The sequence below is a fragment of the Coffea arabica genome, chromosome 6e (assembly GCF_036785885.1).
Source record: "Coffea arabica cultivar ET-39 chromosome 6e, Coffea Arabica ET-39 HiFi, whole genome shotgun sequence".
Classification (NCBI taxonomy): Eukaryota; Viridiplantae; Streptophyta; class Magnoliopsida; order Gentianales; family Rubiaceae; genus Coffea; species Coffea arabica.
The window spans coordinates 5483846-5500320 of record NC_092321.1 but is presented as its reverse complement, the minus strand read 5'-3'; the positions used below and the strand labels follow the sequence as shown (position 1 = coordinate 5500320).

Here is a 16475-nt window from a genome sequence, read left to right as displayed (position 1 = left end):
AGCATTAAAAGGCCTCGCGAGGTGTGTGGATCATATAATTCAGAGTGAAATTGGACCGGTCCAATCTGTAAGTTATGGACTCCCGACTACTAGCCCATATCATTCTGGGGGCCTCATCGTCTAAGTTGCCGACAGCCTAGCGTCCCCAGAAGAAGTCTTTTAGGCTTGCCTCGTCAGTGGCTTGCTGTTCATTGTACAACTAGTATTTTTTTTTTCTCATTAAAAAAAAAAAACCTCCATTCTGTGTTTTTGTTTTTGTGACTCTTAATTAGTTTCCAATAATATTTTTCCTTTTTGATGCCGTGTTTTATCTCTAAAAAAAGGTTTATTTTGTTATATAATCCATTTATCATTTCCTTATCCATCAGACCCTTCCATACGTAGAAGTCCCGCAATAATCTTCCATCCATGCAAATGCGAAGGGCCTTTCTGCCTGCATCCAAGTCTGTTTGTACTACATTATTTATTAGTACTTCTTAATAAGGGAGTAATATAAAAGGTTCTGAGGTGTGGCCAATTTGCATTTGTTCCATTATTACCACTTACTAGCAAGTGAAGACTAGAGTGATAATCTAAAATCAAAATCAAAAACCTTCGGCCATTGCTGCTGTTCTACTAGTATTTTATAGAACCATTACCAATCATAAGTTCAGCAGGTGACCACTCGTGCAATGATTGTGAAGGACGAAGCATTGGATTCATCTCAAATTCTTGGAAAGTAAATCTCTCATATACTGTAGTATTCAAAAGCTGTCGAAAAATAAACCAGAAAAGATTAAAACAATTATTTGTACATCCGCAATTTTGAAGATAAAATAAATCTATGAACACGTAGTCAACCAATATACAAACATTTAAATACAGCATCCCACTAGCCTTCCTTTTTCACATCAATGTAAGAAGGCCCTTAGTCCTCGGCAGAGTTCTTATCAGCTTCCATCTCTACCTCTCCTGCAAGTTCAAGGGAATGGACGGTAGACTCATTCTGAATATCTTCTGAATCCTCTGTACAAGCTTTCCCTTCTGTTGCTTGCACTTTTATTTTGCCTGATTTTCCTTCAGCCTTAGCAGCCAAAGGTTCCCGATTCTGGGACTTGGATGGGAACCTTTTCAGTTGCTTCTTTGAAGCAGAACTTCCCTTGTCACCATTTGCCTGAAAATCCTTCGGCGACTTTCCCTTGTCAGTGACCGCTGTTGTGTTGCCAGGACAAGTTGCTCCATTTTCTGAGGATTCGTTTATTGAGCTTTTGGCCCTTCCAAGCTTCGGAGATACCGGACGAGTGGTTGGAATCTGCATGATTAACAAGCGATGAATAACAATATGATGATACTTTAATTAAGGCGCACGCTATGTAGCATTAAAATAAGAAAGAGAGAGACAGAAAATTTTGAGCAACTGATTCTGTGCTTAATAGACTCTTGTCAAAAAGTAATTGTGGTGTGTATCCTGCTGACACCAATAGACTTGAGCAGGCAGAAGAGCCGACCATTCTTTTGGCAACTGCAATGCCTGACAATATGATTTGCTACAAACTTTTTCCCTTTTTCAATGATGAAGCCACAGCGTATTACGGGTTCAATTGGCCAAATGATGACCCTTACAGACGTATAGTGAACCTAAAAAAGAGTTCATGTCCACAGACCACAAGCAAGAATGTACTACATTTTAATTGGAAGTTGAAGATCAAGTTTTAAGCTCCATTTTAGTGGCCAAGTAGAAACTAAATGCATAAGTTGGCAAAAAATGCTATTCCTTCTTCCTCAACCCATTTTCTCTGCTCTCATCTTGCCATAGATCTTTGAAAAATGGTGTATATTCGACAAGGATCGTAATAAAGTCTCTGTACCGTATTAAAACTGACATCTAGTCTACCTTCTTCAATTCAACTTTTTGAGGGGGTTCTTTGTAGAAACTTGGCATCGGTGTAGCCTTGAAAGTCAAGCTCTTGCGGAACTGTTTTATCTCTGCTTCCTGGCTTTCCTGGTGACAGTAAAAGTAGGTCAAAAATGAAAAATCCAGATTTCAAGAGATCAATCAGAGAGAACCGCATAAATTCAAATACTTAGAGAAGGATCACAAAATACCAGGCACCTTTGATTTCGCCTGCAAGTTACTTTTTTCTGCTTCCTTTGCATGAATCTTTTCCTCCAGCTTTGAAAAGAACTGAGTAACAAAGCGAAGACTCGTAATTTGTACATAAAATCATGTCTTCAAAGGAACAGAAGCTATTCAAATTGCATTTTATACCTCTTTCCGCTTTTCAGCACGCTCCTCCAACCTAAAGGAAAATCCAGCAACACTAGCCCTCCGCTGCCCGCGAGGAGTGGTACTACTGATTATTGAGGCAAAGTCATGAAGGTTAAAAGTGATACAGAAAACATGTACTATGAAAGGCAAAAGTTTTCAATGCAATAGCTTAATTAGAGTAAAATGTTGAAGAACATTACGAAGAGGTAGTTGAGCGAGCATCATCCTCCCCTGTTCTAATTGATTTTGGATTTTGGTCAGGTGATCTGTAAGCATGAACAACTGATTCAGATTAAAAAGTGCTTTACTTCCAATTAATTACGATGGTAAATTACGTTTTCCTTCTCCTTCGCCACTGCATTAATTCGGATTTAACATGGTGATTTCCAGCATTCAAACAAAAAATAAAAGTAAATATGGATATAAGAGCAAAAAAGAACAAAACTGTTTCAAGTATTTCTTGCTCAATGAATATAAATGAAATGAGTCACTTACTCTTCTGATATTGCCTTCTTTGCAATTCCATTAGCAGAAACCGATTTTGTAGACTGAGGAAACAAATAAGGACAAATATCACACACGAGATGATACGTGAAGTAGAAATGGAGAAAATACTGAGCCAACAAAACCTCACCAAGGATTGACGAAGGCAAGGCACAGACCCTAAAGATGTTCGCTTGCTGATTGTACCCCCAGCGTTTGTTTCTACTCCCTTGCTGACCTGATTCAAGCGGGCACTTGAACTGAGAGTTCCATTTGAACGAGCAGCTTCAGCCTTCACCCCAGTGGTTTGAGAATGTCTGGAACCCAGTTTCGCTGTGAGTGCGTCAGTGCTCCTCGTCATACCATCAGGATGAGAAACTCTTGCAGGGAATGATAGGCTCTGAGTTAAGCTTGCTTTCGTCTTCCGAGCATGCAAAGCTGAAGCTCCCAAGCTATCTTGATTTCCAGTGTTCTTATTCTTCTTCAAACTGTTATGTTTTGAACCTGTCCTCGAATTTTTAGTATTCACATTTGAATTAGTCTTCGACAATTCAGTCCCTGACCCTGATGTCTTGATGGTCACCTTAGCCTTCATTTCAGAAAAGCCATTCTCATTAGATGCTTGTTCATTGTTTTTGACGCTGCCATCCTCCTTCACGTCCTGAACCGATCCAGTTCCATTAGTTCGCATTCCGACAAAACCACTCTTTTCATCTTCGACTTGAACCCCATTTTCAGACTCCATATGAAGAAGCTATCCATCCATAGAGATAAAATTTTCGAACTTTAAGTAAGAATTGAATACATACAGTTGAATTTCTTGCATTCACCAAGACTGAATATTAAAATGCTATATTTGAAAAACCTATTGTCAAAATACTAAAAAGAATAAAAAAGTTGGAAGACATAAATGCAGAAACTAGGAAAAGGTGATGCTCTGATGCATTCTATCATCTCCACTATTCCTTACCATCCAATAAACATATCATCATAAAACAAGACCAGTCATTGGAATCCTAATGAAAATCCCAGAAAAAAGAAGCAGAAAAAGACAGTGATCCAACGGAATTCGGTGCTGAAATGGTAAGAAAATCGAGTGCAGGATCCAGAATTGTCATACAACTTCTAGTAAACGGGTAAAACAAGTGAGAGCGTAAAAGCATAAAGTTGGAATTTTGGAAGTGGTACCTTCTTTTTGGAACAATCGATGCGGATGACCTGATACGGTGATACCCCTGGAAATCGTGCTACTCAGTTGTTCAGTTGATATGCCTCGGAATTGTGCTCAGAGTTGATATCTGGTTCGACCAGTACTAAAAAGAGAGAGGGATGCCACTTGCTGGGGTGGTTTCCCATTCACTGTCACAGAGATTGATAATAGGAGGTAAAAATAAGTCAAGATGAGGGCCAGTTTTCCAAAGAAATGGTTTATGACTTGCGGGGGTATTAAGTTTCTGAACTGACTAAACTGCCACTCTCCTAACCAGAATCCAAAAACTGTAATGAGAGGGAAATAAATACGATCCTGGGGAAAAAAGAAGGCGCAGATCATTTGCATTTCCTATTTATTTGTGGGATTTGATAGTTTTTTTTTTTTGGGTCTACTTCAATGTGGCAATTCTTTTCCTAGTTCGTTTGCTTTTTATGGAGAAAATTTCCAGCTGATTGAGCAACATTTACGGTATTCTAGCTGTTGTAAACATAATGGAATATATAATTATTTCTCTTTCTATCACGACAAAATTACGGGAAACTTGAGCGAAACAGAAATCATGGTGGAGAACACCTCGGGGTGATTATAATTGAAGATCCAATTGGACAGCATGGAGCAAAGGTAAGCAAGTAAACAACCACTACATGCTTTGATTGAGCGGCCTGCATCTCAATTTCGTCCTAGAATCCTCGCTCATAACAGTTGGTGTTCTTATAATGATTCTTACTAACTTTGATACCTTTGATTATTTAAAACATTGAATTAAACTCATACATTTAACAGTGATAGTGTATACACTTTAATGATGAATAATTAAACTCCTCAGAACTTATGCAAGTACTTAAGATTATAGCAATTTTTTGAAGTAATTTTTCATAAGCAAAACAGGATATATATATTTTAATGTTTGTTTTTTATATGATTCTCAATTCCGAACTCTGAAACATGTGCAGTAATTTAACACTGCAAGTCATCGGCAGACGGGGGAGGGATGGGTTGGGTGATGCGGAGGGAAAGAGTGTAAGCGTGAGATCTCGGATTCGAGTCCTCTCGCTTACATTAAAAAAAAAAAAAAAACAAGTCATCGGCAAACTAATACATTTATAAGTGCCAAGAACAATTCATTAGCAATAAGAAGCTAATGTCATTGCACCCTCGTGTGCATATAGAAACTTTAGTATTTCCATATCTTACTAAATAAAATTTAGAAAAGAGGGTGGGTGTTACTTTTATGGATTAATCTTTTCTATGCTACATTGTCAGTATTGGATGAATGACAATTATATAAAATTTGAATTTGAATTTAAAATTTTATACCTATATCATGGATTCAACGCTGATAATATATACAATATTGGTATATATAAGATTTACTCTACTTCTATTGTCATTTTTTAACTTTCTCTGTTACCTTCTCAACAAAGGATGAAACCGTACTAGCACATTTAAAAAAAAAAAACTGATAAAGATAAATATCCCCTAACTTTTCCTCTTTGTGTTCAAACCGATTCTGCCCTTCGTAAACCGATTGATTATCCTCTTTAGTCATTTTGTTGCTTGAAGTCAACAGAGAAGCCATTTGGCAGCCGCAGGAAATCTAGGACAATTTGATACATATGGTCGAAATGTCAAAAAAAAAAAGGATCGAATTCTAGTTCCCTCCGAACAAGGTAAACTTACGCTTAATGGAGCAAATGAGCATGTCTTGACATTTGAATGACAAAAGCAGAATGGCAGATCATTATCACGCCATCATGTCTCATCTTCACCATACCATTTGGTAGCTGTGATTGAGATTTGAGGACCAAAAATATGCGAGCAAAGTCTCCGTGATGCAAGACAAAATTTTGGGCGAGCATGACATGAATACCTACTATGAGGCAACTAAAAATGCACGTCATGTGAGTGTTGATGAACGAAAACTATTCATCTCAGGAAACCCCTAATGTGAAAGCGAGTGAAATTGTTGTCGTCCAACTATGATAAGACAAATTTGTCATCAAACTTTAAATTATTTTCTAACCTGATTGTAGTGTTGTGATTGACAATAATATATTGAATACACAGTCGAAAGTTAGAAAGTCGAGATTACTATTCTATCTGTTTGTTCATAGACGAATAAATTTTCATATTTGACAATACTAACAAATTAACTACTGCTCATGATTTTTCAAAAAATAGGAAAAATTACTATACTTCGAGATTTTGTACGTCGGGAATTAGTAGTAATAAGAATCATTTCATGACATGGTAAAAGAAAAGCATGCACCATTCATCGGAGTCTTTTCATGTCTGTGTTTGAATTCCTATTCGTCCCCTTCTTTTAAGTGTAGTTGGGTTAATAAAAAAAAAAAGCGTAATTGGGTTTTAATCAATGGTGAGGGGAATAGACAATTAGGTGGAGGGGCTAAATAGAAGGGCATATTAGTCAAATAGAGCATTTGATTGTTAAGTTAATCAAGGGCAGAAGGGTAAAGTAGCGGTGCAGCAAATGATTGCACGTAAGGAGTACAATAAAAACAGAGGAGCAACTGTAGGAGAACGTGGGGGATAAAATTGGCGATGAGCCTCTGCGCACAGGCGGAGGGGCTGTCGCGTTGATGGCCAACGTGGCACGACCGAGCAACGTGATTGGTCCCACGTTCGGCGTATCTTGACGTGCACCGCCAACCGCCGTTGAGGATTATGAGCTGTCAGAACGTGTAGCGGAAGACGATCCATCATACGGCTGAATCGTATCCGTTGGAGGAATCTAGACCGTTGATCTTGGTGGGGTGGAAGTTGTTCAGAAATCATTCTCCCACCTTGGAATGATAATAATAATTGTAGTGAGGGAGGACTTGGGATTTTGTGAGTGGTACGTTGTATTCAAGCTTGGCATTCATCAGAGTACTTTCTTTTCTTGTCATCAAACTTATAATTTCCAGTCAAGCCCAAATGCCTCTTGGTCTTCATCATTTTTTTCTTGTTGAGATCGATGCATAATGGCATGCTACGCCTAGCTAGGCTGTGTTTGGATTGTATTTTTTTGAATTTTTTATAAAAAAAAAATTATTATAGTAATTTGATATAAATATATATATATAATAAAAAGATGATTAAAAAATGTGTCTACAAAAAACATAGTAATTTTTCGCAATCCAAGCACATTCTTCTGGACAATCTTATTAGAGTTATCAGATTTAAAGTTGGCTACTTCTTTGCCTCAGTATATAATTATAATTGGGACAAGTATTGAGAGAACAAACAGTTGACACAGCAGGCATAGGATTCGTTATCGTACGTAACAGAGAGAAAATCATATGATATCCTCCTGTCCTGTCTTCTAAAGAAACACTAGAAAAAAGGGCTCAACCATTTATTACTTATGAATGTGTTAAATTCCAGTACCCCTGTTTCGTAAGATATTTTCAAGGAAAGCAGTCTTCCAGGACCAGGTAGGCATTGGGGGTTGAATCTCAAATGCATCTAGGTCCAACCCTAAGAATTTATCCTTCAAGTTCCTATGTTAAAAATAGAATCTTAATAATCCTTTAGCCATCAATTTAGACACTTAAATTGCGTTTGTAACTATCTTTTAATCAATTTTAACAAGCGTTGGTGTGATCTTTTTTTTTTTTTTTTTTTTTACAACGATAACATTTGTATAACCTATTTTAGCCTAATCTAAGGAGAGGGGGCCGATGAAATTTTTCTGTCGAAAGAAGTTACAATTAAGTGTCAATCACAATTAAATGGCAAGGTGGGAGGCAAGAGTTAAACCCTTGACCTCCCACCAAGACTTAAATGTCTTGAATGTCTTGGGCCGTTGGCTGTGTGGTCTCATCTGAAGGCAACGTGGTGATGGTGCATTGATAATGAAGTATTCAAGCTGTAGACGATAGATAATTCGAGGACTAACTCTCGCGGAAAGCACAGGAGGGAGGAGAGATGATAGCATGGGGAGACACATTTTAAAAATTGATACGGGCCCATCTCTATAATGCGAAAACTATTGAGTTATCCCTTTGACTATAAAAGCTTGGGACCAAATTAATGAATAATTAAATTTGGTTAAAAATAGAGATTTAAAGTAGTATAATTTAGAGAGGGTCAGGTTTGGGATGACATGAATTATTATTAGCGCAGCAATCAAGTGCTTGTACATGACTCTCAACGAGTCCTTGGTAGGGTATCCTATTTTGCAATTATCCTCAAACAGGATAAACTCTAAAGCTGAGTAGCCACTGGCCAGCCTTGTTGCTAACTAAGCATGAAAAGCACATCGTAATCATAGCGATAAGAACCAAATCATTCTCTACTTGAGATTAACTTTAGGGTTAATTGCAAATTGTGCCCTCAATCTTATCATTCATTAGTAGTTCAGACTCTAAAGTATTAGCCGTAGCATTTAAGTACCTTGTATTATCAACTTACAGCACATTGCATAAGCCAATAAAAACGTAGTAGTTTTTTTTATAAATTCGTTTTTAGTAGGAAATGAGTGAGATTTAAGAAACAGGGACGATACCAGAAATTTGGAAATTATAGTATTTGAATAAAAATTTCTAAATTTATAGGAGAATTTCAGTGAACATATACAAACTCGGGGGTACTAAATTATTTCATTAGAAATTTGGAAGCCAAATTGGTTGCCCTTGCAACATTTTTGAACAATCTACGAAAAATTGATAGCATAAGGTACTAAAGAGGCAAATTACAAATCAATGATAGTTGAGGGGTGCATATCACAATTAACCCATAATATTAAGTGCCTTCCTTTCTAGGGGGATTGTGAAAAGTGATACACTCTCGTCGAATAACGTGTGAGAAAACTTAAAAAAGAAATGACAATCAAGAGGAAATTTGAGAAAAACATATGATTCGCTAGGAGTAGAAACGTTAATTGCACAATCTGCATCTTGTTTAACCCGAAAAATGGTGATAGTAAAATATAGGTCCAGGACCAAACGGAACATTGTGGATTAATTGAGCCCACTAGGGCTAGTTTCTCCCAGTCTCAGCCCATAATTTTTGTACCACTACTACTACTACTACTAATATGCTTCAAGCAGAGTATCATTTTTCTCCCAGATGAGCAAAGTTGCAAACGCAGAAAAGGAAAAAAAGAGCCTCCTCAACTGGAAAACTTTTACTACTATCCATTGAACAATTTGCAGTTTCTAAAACTAAAAAGAGCTAAACAAATATTCTAATTAGCCAATGCTCAAACCTACTCAACTTATTCAATCATTTACAAAATCGGTAGAGATGCATTGGATTATTGCAGGCCATCGCATTGTTAACAGGCCTGCATTGTCTCCCTAAATCCAAGGTTTAAACTACTTCCCAGATGCTGCTTACCAAGATCAGTAATCCCCCCTTTGTGCATCATGGCCACGAACTCATTGTAATCTATCTGGCCATCCTGAGAGAGAGAGAGAGAAATATGTCCATGTTTATAAAAGTGGACATTAAACTTCTAACACAATCATAAACAAGACGACCAGTGCAGCAAATTGAAATCTGCTAACAATTCCCTTGTTCAGTGAAGCCAACTACATGGCAGTTTCAACTTGATTGGTTTCATTAGGTGAATTTCTTTCATCCTTGTACGTAGCGCGATTAAATGCATGAGAAGAGATGCAACCAATAGTTCAGAATCTTGGGACTAAACAGGTGATGTGAAGCAACTTACATTATTCTGATCGGCTTCTTTGATCATTTCTTCGAGGTGCCCTTCATTTATGCCAAACTCCTCGCATGCCTTCTGAAGCTCATCCATTGTAATGTAACCGCTGCCATCCTTATCAAAATATTGAAAAGCAGCACACAGATGATCTTCTTTCTCAATTTTGTTGAGATGCAATGTTGCAGCAATGAACTCCCCATAGTCAATGGTACCATTGTTGTCAACGTCAGCCTGCATTTTCAGAATTTAACTGCTTAGATAAGGAAATCACACACATATATAATATATATATATACATGTCCTGTCTGACCCAGAATTTCTGCTACCACATAATTTCTACTTCAAAGATTATCTAAAGAAAAACATGTTAAAAGTTTTGCGTTTACTAGAGCTAACAACTAGACCAACTCAGAGATATATACGTATCTTTGGTACACGATCATATGTACCCCAAAAGAAAAAAGAGTTGAAAGATAAAATCTCATGTTTCCGTCCAGATACTTACAGCCCGCATTAAATCATAGATCTCTGACTCATTAAGATCAGCTCCAAATCTTTTTAGTCCCGCCTTCAGTTCTTCAAAAGTAATTTGCCCACTGTTGTCCGTGTCTATCATCTTAAACATTTCTTTTAAACCTGCAATTTCTTCTTCAGAGAGACTCTCAGCGATAACCTACATGAAAAAAGGAAGCAACTTAGAAGATGCATTTTCTTGATAGATACATATACACAGATAAGCATGAATTTCACAGCTCTCTCTATTCATAAAATGCTTGCATCCATCAGGTGGATCTACAGTTAAATGTTACAAGAATTACCAAAACCACAGTAATACACATACTAATCAAAGCATTCACTTCTCAGAACAGAACAAAACAAAAGGAAAAAAATGAACTCATAAATTACCCTGAGAGCCATTTTCTTGAACTTATTCATTGCTGAAAACTGTGTCAAGCGGCTCAAGACTGCAGAGTCAAGAGGCTTATCTGGAGCAACCCCATCAACTCGCACCCAAGGGTGACCTGCAAGCAAATCAAATTTTAGAGTTCTTCATGTTCATATTGTCAGTCAATGCATAAGACAATTGTGATATAAGAACCCGACTGCAAAAAACTTCTTCACCATGCTTTTCAAGAATATGAAACCAGTATAATCAAGGTACTCAAGAATATTGATTGGACATCGTAGACAGCGCTGTTAATTGGAGCATGCTGATGGAGAACTTGGATAATTTTATATTAAACATGGAACATTCTCATAAACCTAAAGAAACACAATGTAACCATGGCTAGAACTGATGCTAAACAGTTGCAGATCCATTTTCATCTTTAAAAATAGAGATAATAATTTGAGTAAGGAATGATGTCGATAAACTAATCCAAGATGATATTCATGTCTATATCCGGCATATGAATATCTTCATGTAACAAAATATGCAGTCACAATCTTTGATCTCTTTATTAGTTGTGACAAAAAGCCTTACTTAAGCATATTTCCTTTAATATAGGCGAGGATATTTGCCTGGGTTCTGTCTTAACTAGGGATGGCAATGGGGGCGGGTGCCCGCGCAGGGGCTCTCGGGGCAGGGGTTGGGGCGGGGACGGGGGGGAATTTTTTCCCCCCGCTTAGAAACGGTAATTCCCCCCGCTTAGAAACGGGGCGGGGGAGTATACCCCCGCCCCATCCCCCGCCCCGCTACCCGCAAAACAAAAAAAAAATATATATATATATATAAATATATATAATATGTAAGTTAATTAGTTATAAACTTATGATAATGATATTATTAGTTAGATGTATTATATAATGTATATTAGTTTATGTAATATAATTGATATTATCAATTATATGAATAATTATGCATGTCTACTAATAGAATTTATTAATTAGTTATACTAAATTTACTAATACATTTATACTAAATTTCTAATTACACTTAATAGAATAACACTTTTTTCTCAAAAAAAAGCACAAACACAATAAAGAATTAGTGATTGCATTTGTACTAAAAGTGAAAATTTGACTATTTTAGTTATATTTATTTCATCATATTTGATTGTATTCAAATAACTTCTGTTTGATTGTTTTTATGAGTTTCAATTGTAAAATTACAATAAATAATAATTTGGTGATGTGTTGATATTTTAGTACTTGATTATTTATTAAAATTTAATTATAATAAAATTATATAATAAAATTTTATTAACCCCGCGGGGGAAGCGGGGCAAGGCGGGGCGGGGGAGCGGGGCGGGGGAGCAGGAAACGGGGGACGGGACGGGGGACGGGGGGAACTAATAGGCAACGGGGCGGGGGGCGGGGGAGGGGACCCCGCCCCAACCCCGCCCCGTTGCCATCCCTAGTCTTAACGTTCTTAGCATTGAGGAACAATACAAATTCAAAAATAAGAAACGAAGAACAGAGGATCTGTTGATAGGAACTCACAAAGAACTTCATGGGCAGTTAGCCTCTTTTTGGGATCTCTGACAAGCATCTTCCGAACTAAATCTTTTGCACTCTCAGAGATTTTAGGCCAAGGATCTGATGAGAAGTCAAGATCACCATGCAAAACCTCCTTAAAGATTTCTTGTTCACTTTCTGCAAAATTCAAAGAAAAAAACAAGAAGGATAACTAAGTTAAAAATCTATATATAAGACGATATATCAAAAGTTCAGGAAAAAACAGTCCCTCTTACCGCCCCAAAATGGAGGCACACCACTAAGAAGAATGTAAATTATCACTCCTGCACTCCATATATCAGCCTCTGGACCATATCTCTTACAAAGAACTTCAGGGGCAACATAATATGGGCTTCCAACAACATCAGTGAACGTCACCCCTGTAGTTCAACAGATTGAACATTTTATTTGACTTGCTGGAGAGAAGTAGATTCCAAAATTCACTAGTTATCAGAACAATTGTTAGGAGAAAATCCTTCAATAGTTAAACAACAAATAACCTCTGTCCACTGTGGAGTACAAACTGATTTGTTATCAAGCAACATAATTGCTTTGGTGTACATAACTTATCCTGCCAATGCACTCGCTACATAAAATAATAATAATAACAACAATAGTAATAGTTAAAAAAAATGCGCTTGATTGTCTTCAATCCTGTTCTATGAACTTTGGCTTATCTTTCATATCTTGCTGATTTATTATTCTGAATTGAACAGCTACCTTTTGACCTACCAAAATACTTGATCTCTTGCAGACCAAGACAATAACTGGTGAATTTCCTTTTTGAACACCAATCTACCACTTTTGAAAAGAATGAAACTTATGGCCTTCTCTATCTAGTGTAAAGAGGAAACTATTTTGATAAAGGAAATTGTCTTCCCAACAAGAATAAAGCTTTCAATTATGAACCATTAATTGTGTCTTTAATTAAGCACATATTAGTAAGAAGACGACAACATTGTCTTTCATCTATTGTTGGCGGGAACCTGTTGCAAATTCAACTTGTGCAGAATGCTAAACTTTGTCTATTTAAAGGATGCTAACACGGACACTTAAACCACCAAAATATCTTCAAATTAAAGCTTTGATTGACAAAGAGAAAATACACATGATATATTGCCTTTGCAGTTGCTTACATCCCAACAAATGCTTATAGTGTCTGAACTGAATTCACAAAATTCTTAGCTAGTCCCTATGAGCCAAAACAGCCTTGAGCTGAATTGTGATTGTCAAGAATCTCAAAGCTTCTTTGATCAACTAAATGTATTGCTCCCTTTTTTGATGAAAACGTGTATTTGCACTTTCCTTATAGTCGAGAAAACAATGCAACTTCTTATTGCTGTGCACAGACTACTGATAAAAAGTTCACCAAGGCTAAAAGAACTCGATTAACCAACCAGTGCTGAAACAAAATGAAAGAATCTAAAAGTAGTATGCAATAGCAACGTACCTGGTTTGAAGAACGTAGACAATCCAAAATCTATTGTCATAATTGGTGAGTCCTCTTCATTATTGACAAAGAGGAAATTCTCTGGCTTAAGATCACGATGCATGACTCCTAAAGAATGACAAGTCTGGATCACACCAACTATGGTCCTAGTAAGATCAGCAGCCTTTCTCTCACTGTAATGGCCCCGCTTGACAATTCTATCAAAAAGCTCACCGCCTGTGCATAATTCCATGACAACATGAACAGCTACATTGTCCTCATAAGCACCTTTGATGGAAATAATATTCGGGTTCCCAGATAAGTGATGCATGATCTCAATCTCTCTCCTGACATCATCAACATCATCCAGAGTCAGCAATTTCCTTTTTGCAATGGATTTGCAAGCATACTGTTTCCCGGTAGCTCTCTCCACACAAAGAAAAGTAGTTCCAAACTGGCCGTTTCCAAGTTTCTGCCCCAAATTGTAGTGCTCCTTAAGATGAGCAGTTTTAGTTCTTAAAATACGGTCCACCTGGAGGCCTGCACTTGCCATCCTCTTGACATTGTGTGCCTTATTTTGTTTTGCAGCCTCACTCGGTTTGGGGGACACTGTTTCTGTCTGGGCTGCCTGCTGGGGTCTCGTGACTTGTGCAGGTTGCTCAGGTCTTGAGACTTGTGCAGGTCTTGCATCTTCCGTGGATTTTGATATTACAGTTGCTGTTGGCTTGGGCTTTTCATCTGCCCTTAAGTTTGTAACTTCCCTTTTCTCCTTGACTACATCTTCCGTGGATTTTGATATTACAGTTGCTGTTGGCTTGGGCTTTTCATCTGCCCTTAAGTTTGTATCTTCCCTTTTCTCCTTGACTACATCTTCCCATTTCATCGTCCTGGCTGGTTTTTCCTCTTCCTTAATCAGCATGATCACTTCCTGAGGATTCACAGGCTTTGAAATTGCATTCCCATCCTTAACTATAACGACCAATTCAGGAGGTGTATGCTGTACAGATAGGCTACCTTCTGATTCCTTAGACTCTTTAGCCACGGAGGGCTTTTCGCTGCTAACGACTGTACTGTTTTCATGTGCAATCTTATCAGGTAATTTAGGCCCCCATAAAGAATGCGAAATATTCTGAAAGATCCCGAGCTTTGAAACTCTTGCATTCACACAATTGTTTCCCATTCTTGGATCGCTGGTAGTTTCTTTTTCTTGTCTCGAGTACAAACTCTCCTTAATTTTGAAAACGATGTTTTAACTCGACCATCATAAATTCATGCAACCCCATCTATACATGCTTCAGCCCTTTGAAGCAACAACAACACAAAGTGAAGGACAAAATTGCTAAATAAACAGGGGTTTGCACGATCAGAGACAAACCCGCTGATCAGAAATTATGAACGAGTCCAAACGCTCGTACAACTAACAGTTGCCTACCAACAAATTCTAGCACAACCACAGATATTCAATTGGGAAAGAAAGAAAGAAAAATCGAACTCTGGGAATCAATAATCTGGGGAAAAGGAGGCAAGTTAGGCAACTTCCAAAAAAAATAAAGACCCTTTCAATTAGACTCCAACCTTTGAAGAAGAAATCCGACCAGTGATCTTTGAACAATTCTTGGCGAAAACAAATGTCAAACCACGAAAACACAATCAGGGACAATGCTAGAAGGAAGAAAGAAAGCGACCTTAATGAGAAAAGAAGGAGTCTTTGCCTAAGAATTGAACAAGTAATAACCCCTCTGGTTTACCAGGTCACTCCTCCCTCTCTTCCCTCCAAATGCATAACCTATGTATGTATGCTACGTCGAACGTGGGATTTGTTTAAGGTTTTGAGATTTCTCTTTGCTTTTTGTTTTGGGAGTGCAAGATTTTGATTGAGGAGAGGGACGTGCATACATGTATGTACGTGTGTGAATGAAGGGTCGGAGAGAGGCAGGTTTTTCCGTTTGAATTCTTCAAAATACGCGCATTGTAGGATGCGAGAATATTTACTTGCCAAAAATTTTTTTTTTTTAAAGAAAGAAAATTCGACACAATTGGTCCATTGGAAATCTATATCTATATAAATTTGAGAAGTGTTTTAGCATCTAGCATTTTACATTTAATTTATTTCGTAAAATACGTCATGTTCATGTTTGAAATACACGACTATATTTCCATCAAATAAGAATTCTACTTCAACTAACACTCCTCTCTTCACATACCTTCTCACTCCAATTAATACTCCTCTAATTAACAAATCCACTCTGATTACAACTCCTCCAACCCAATAATAAGAGATAACAGCATAATTTCACCAAAAATCGCAATTTACTATCTCTTTCAATTTCCTTTTGGTTTCAATCTCTTTTAACTTCCTTCTGGTATCGATCTTAGCTAGGAGTGTTCACGAATCGAGTCGCTCGCGAGCCGATCGCGAGCGGCTCGAGTACGAGCTCGAGCTAATTAAGTTGAACTTGAGCTCGAGCTCAAGCTCAAAAACATTAAGCTCGTTGATCGCGAGCTCAATTATATATATACATTTTTATTTTTTATTTTTTATTTTAATAGTAAAATTACACATATATTATTAATATTTTATTATTTGTTAAAAAATTATTATTTTATTCATTTTTAAAAATAAATAATTATTTTTTATTTTTTTAAAAATAAATTTATTATTATTATTATTTTATTTTTTAAGCTCGAGCTCGAGCTTGACATTTTGAACTCGTCGAGTTCGAGCTCGAGTTCGAGCTTCATAAAATTAACTGGAAACTCGGCTTGATTAGGCCAAAACTCGGCTCAACTCGGCTCATTTGCACCCCTTTCTTAGCCCTCAACTTAATTGCAAAGGAGGAAACATTTGCAGTTACACTTACGGTAAAAATTCTCTCAATTAATTAATTAATGAACAATTATCTATATTTTATTTTGAATTAATAATTGTAATCTATATGTTTTTTGAATGGTTTTAGGTTAAATATTTTTGGAT

The 16475-nt window shown here is 37.1% G+C and overlaps 2 protein-coding genes across 3 annotated transcripts; both read right to left on the bottom strand.

Annotated features, from left to right (window-relative positions):
• Positions 1-697: 697 nt before the first annotated feature.
• LOC140009387 (uncharacterized) lies at positions 698-4293 on the bottom strand. Of its 2 annotated transcripts, none has more exons than XM_072054704.1 (8): positions 3920-4293; positions 2883-3485; positions 2744-2796; positions 2449-2514; positions 2249-2333; positions 2093-2164; positions 1874-1981; positions 698-1291 (listed from the first exon to the last, which is right to left on the bottom strand). In XM_072054704.1, exons 2-8 carry the CDS (start codon positions 3474-3476, stop codon positions 908-910), a joined length of 1362 nt encoding a protein of 453 aa, XP_071910805.1. In that variant the 5' UTR covers positions 3477-3485; positions 3920-4293; the 3' UTR covers positions 698-907. The 2 variants fall into 2 exon arrangements, with proteins under 2 accessions (XP_071910805.1, XP_071910806.1); XM_072054705.1 differs by having other exon boundaries at positions 2249-2330; positions 3920-4127.
• Positions 4294-9044: 4751 nt separating this feature from the next.
• LOC113692276 (calcium-dependent protein kinase 26) lies at positions 9045-15378 on the bottom strand. Its single transcript, XM_027210664.2, has 7 exons — positions 13523-15378; positions 12309-12452; positions 12058-12210; positions 10522-10637; positions 10121-10288; positions 9622-9846; positions 9045-9351 (listed from the first exon to the last, which is right to left on the bottom strand). The coding sequence occupies exons 1-7, from the start codon at positions 14679-14681 to the stop codon at positions 9226-9228; spliced, it is 2091 nt and encodes a 696-aa protein (XP_027066465.2). The 5' UTR covers positions 14682-15378; the 3' UTR covers positions 9045-9225.
• Positions 15379-16475: the final 1097 nt, after the last annotated feature.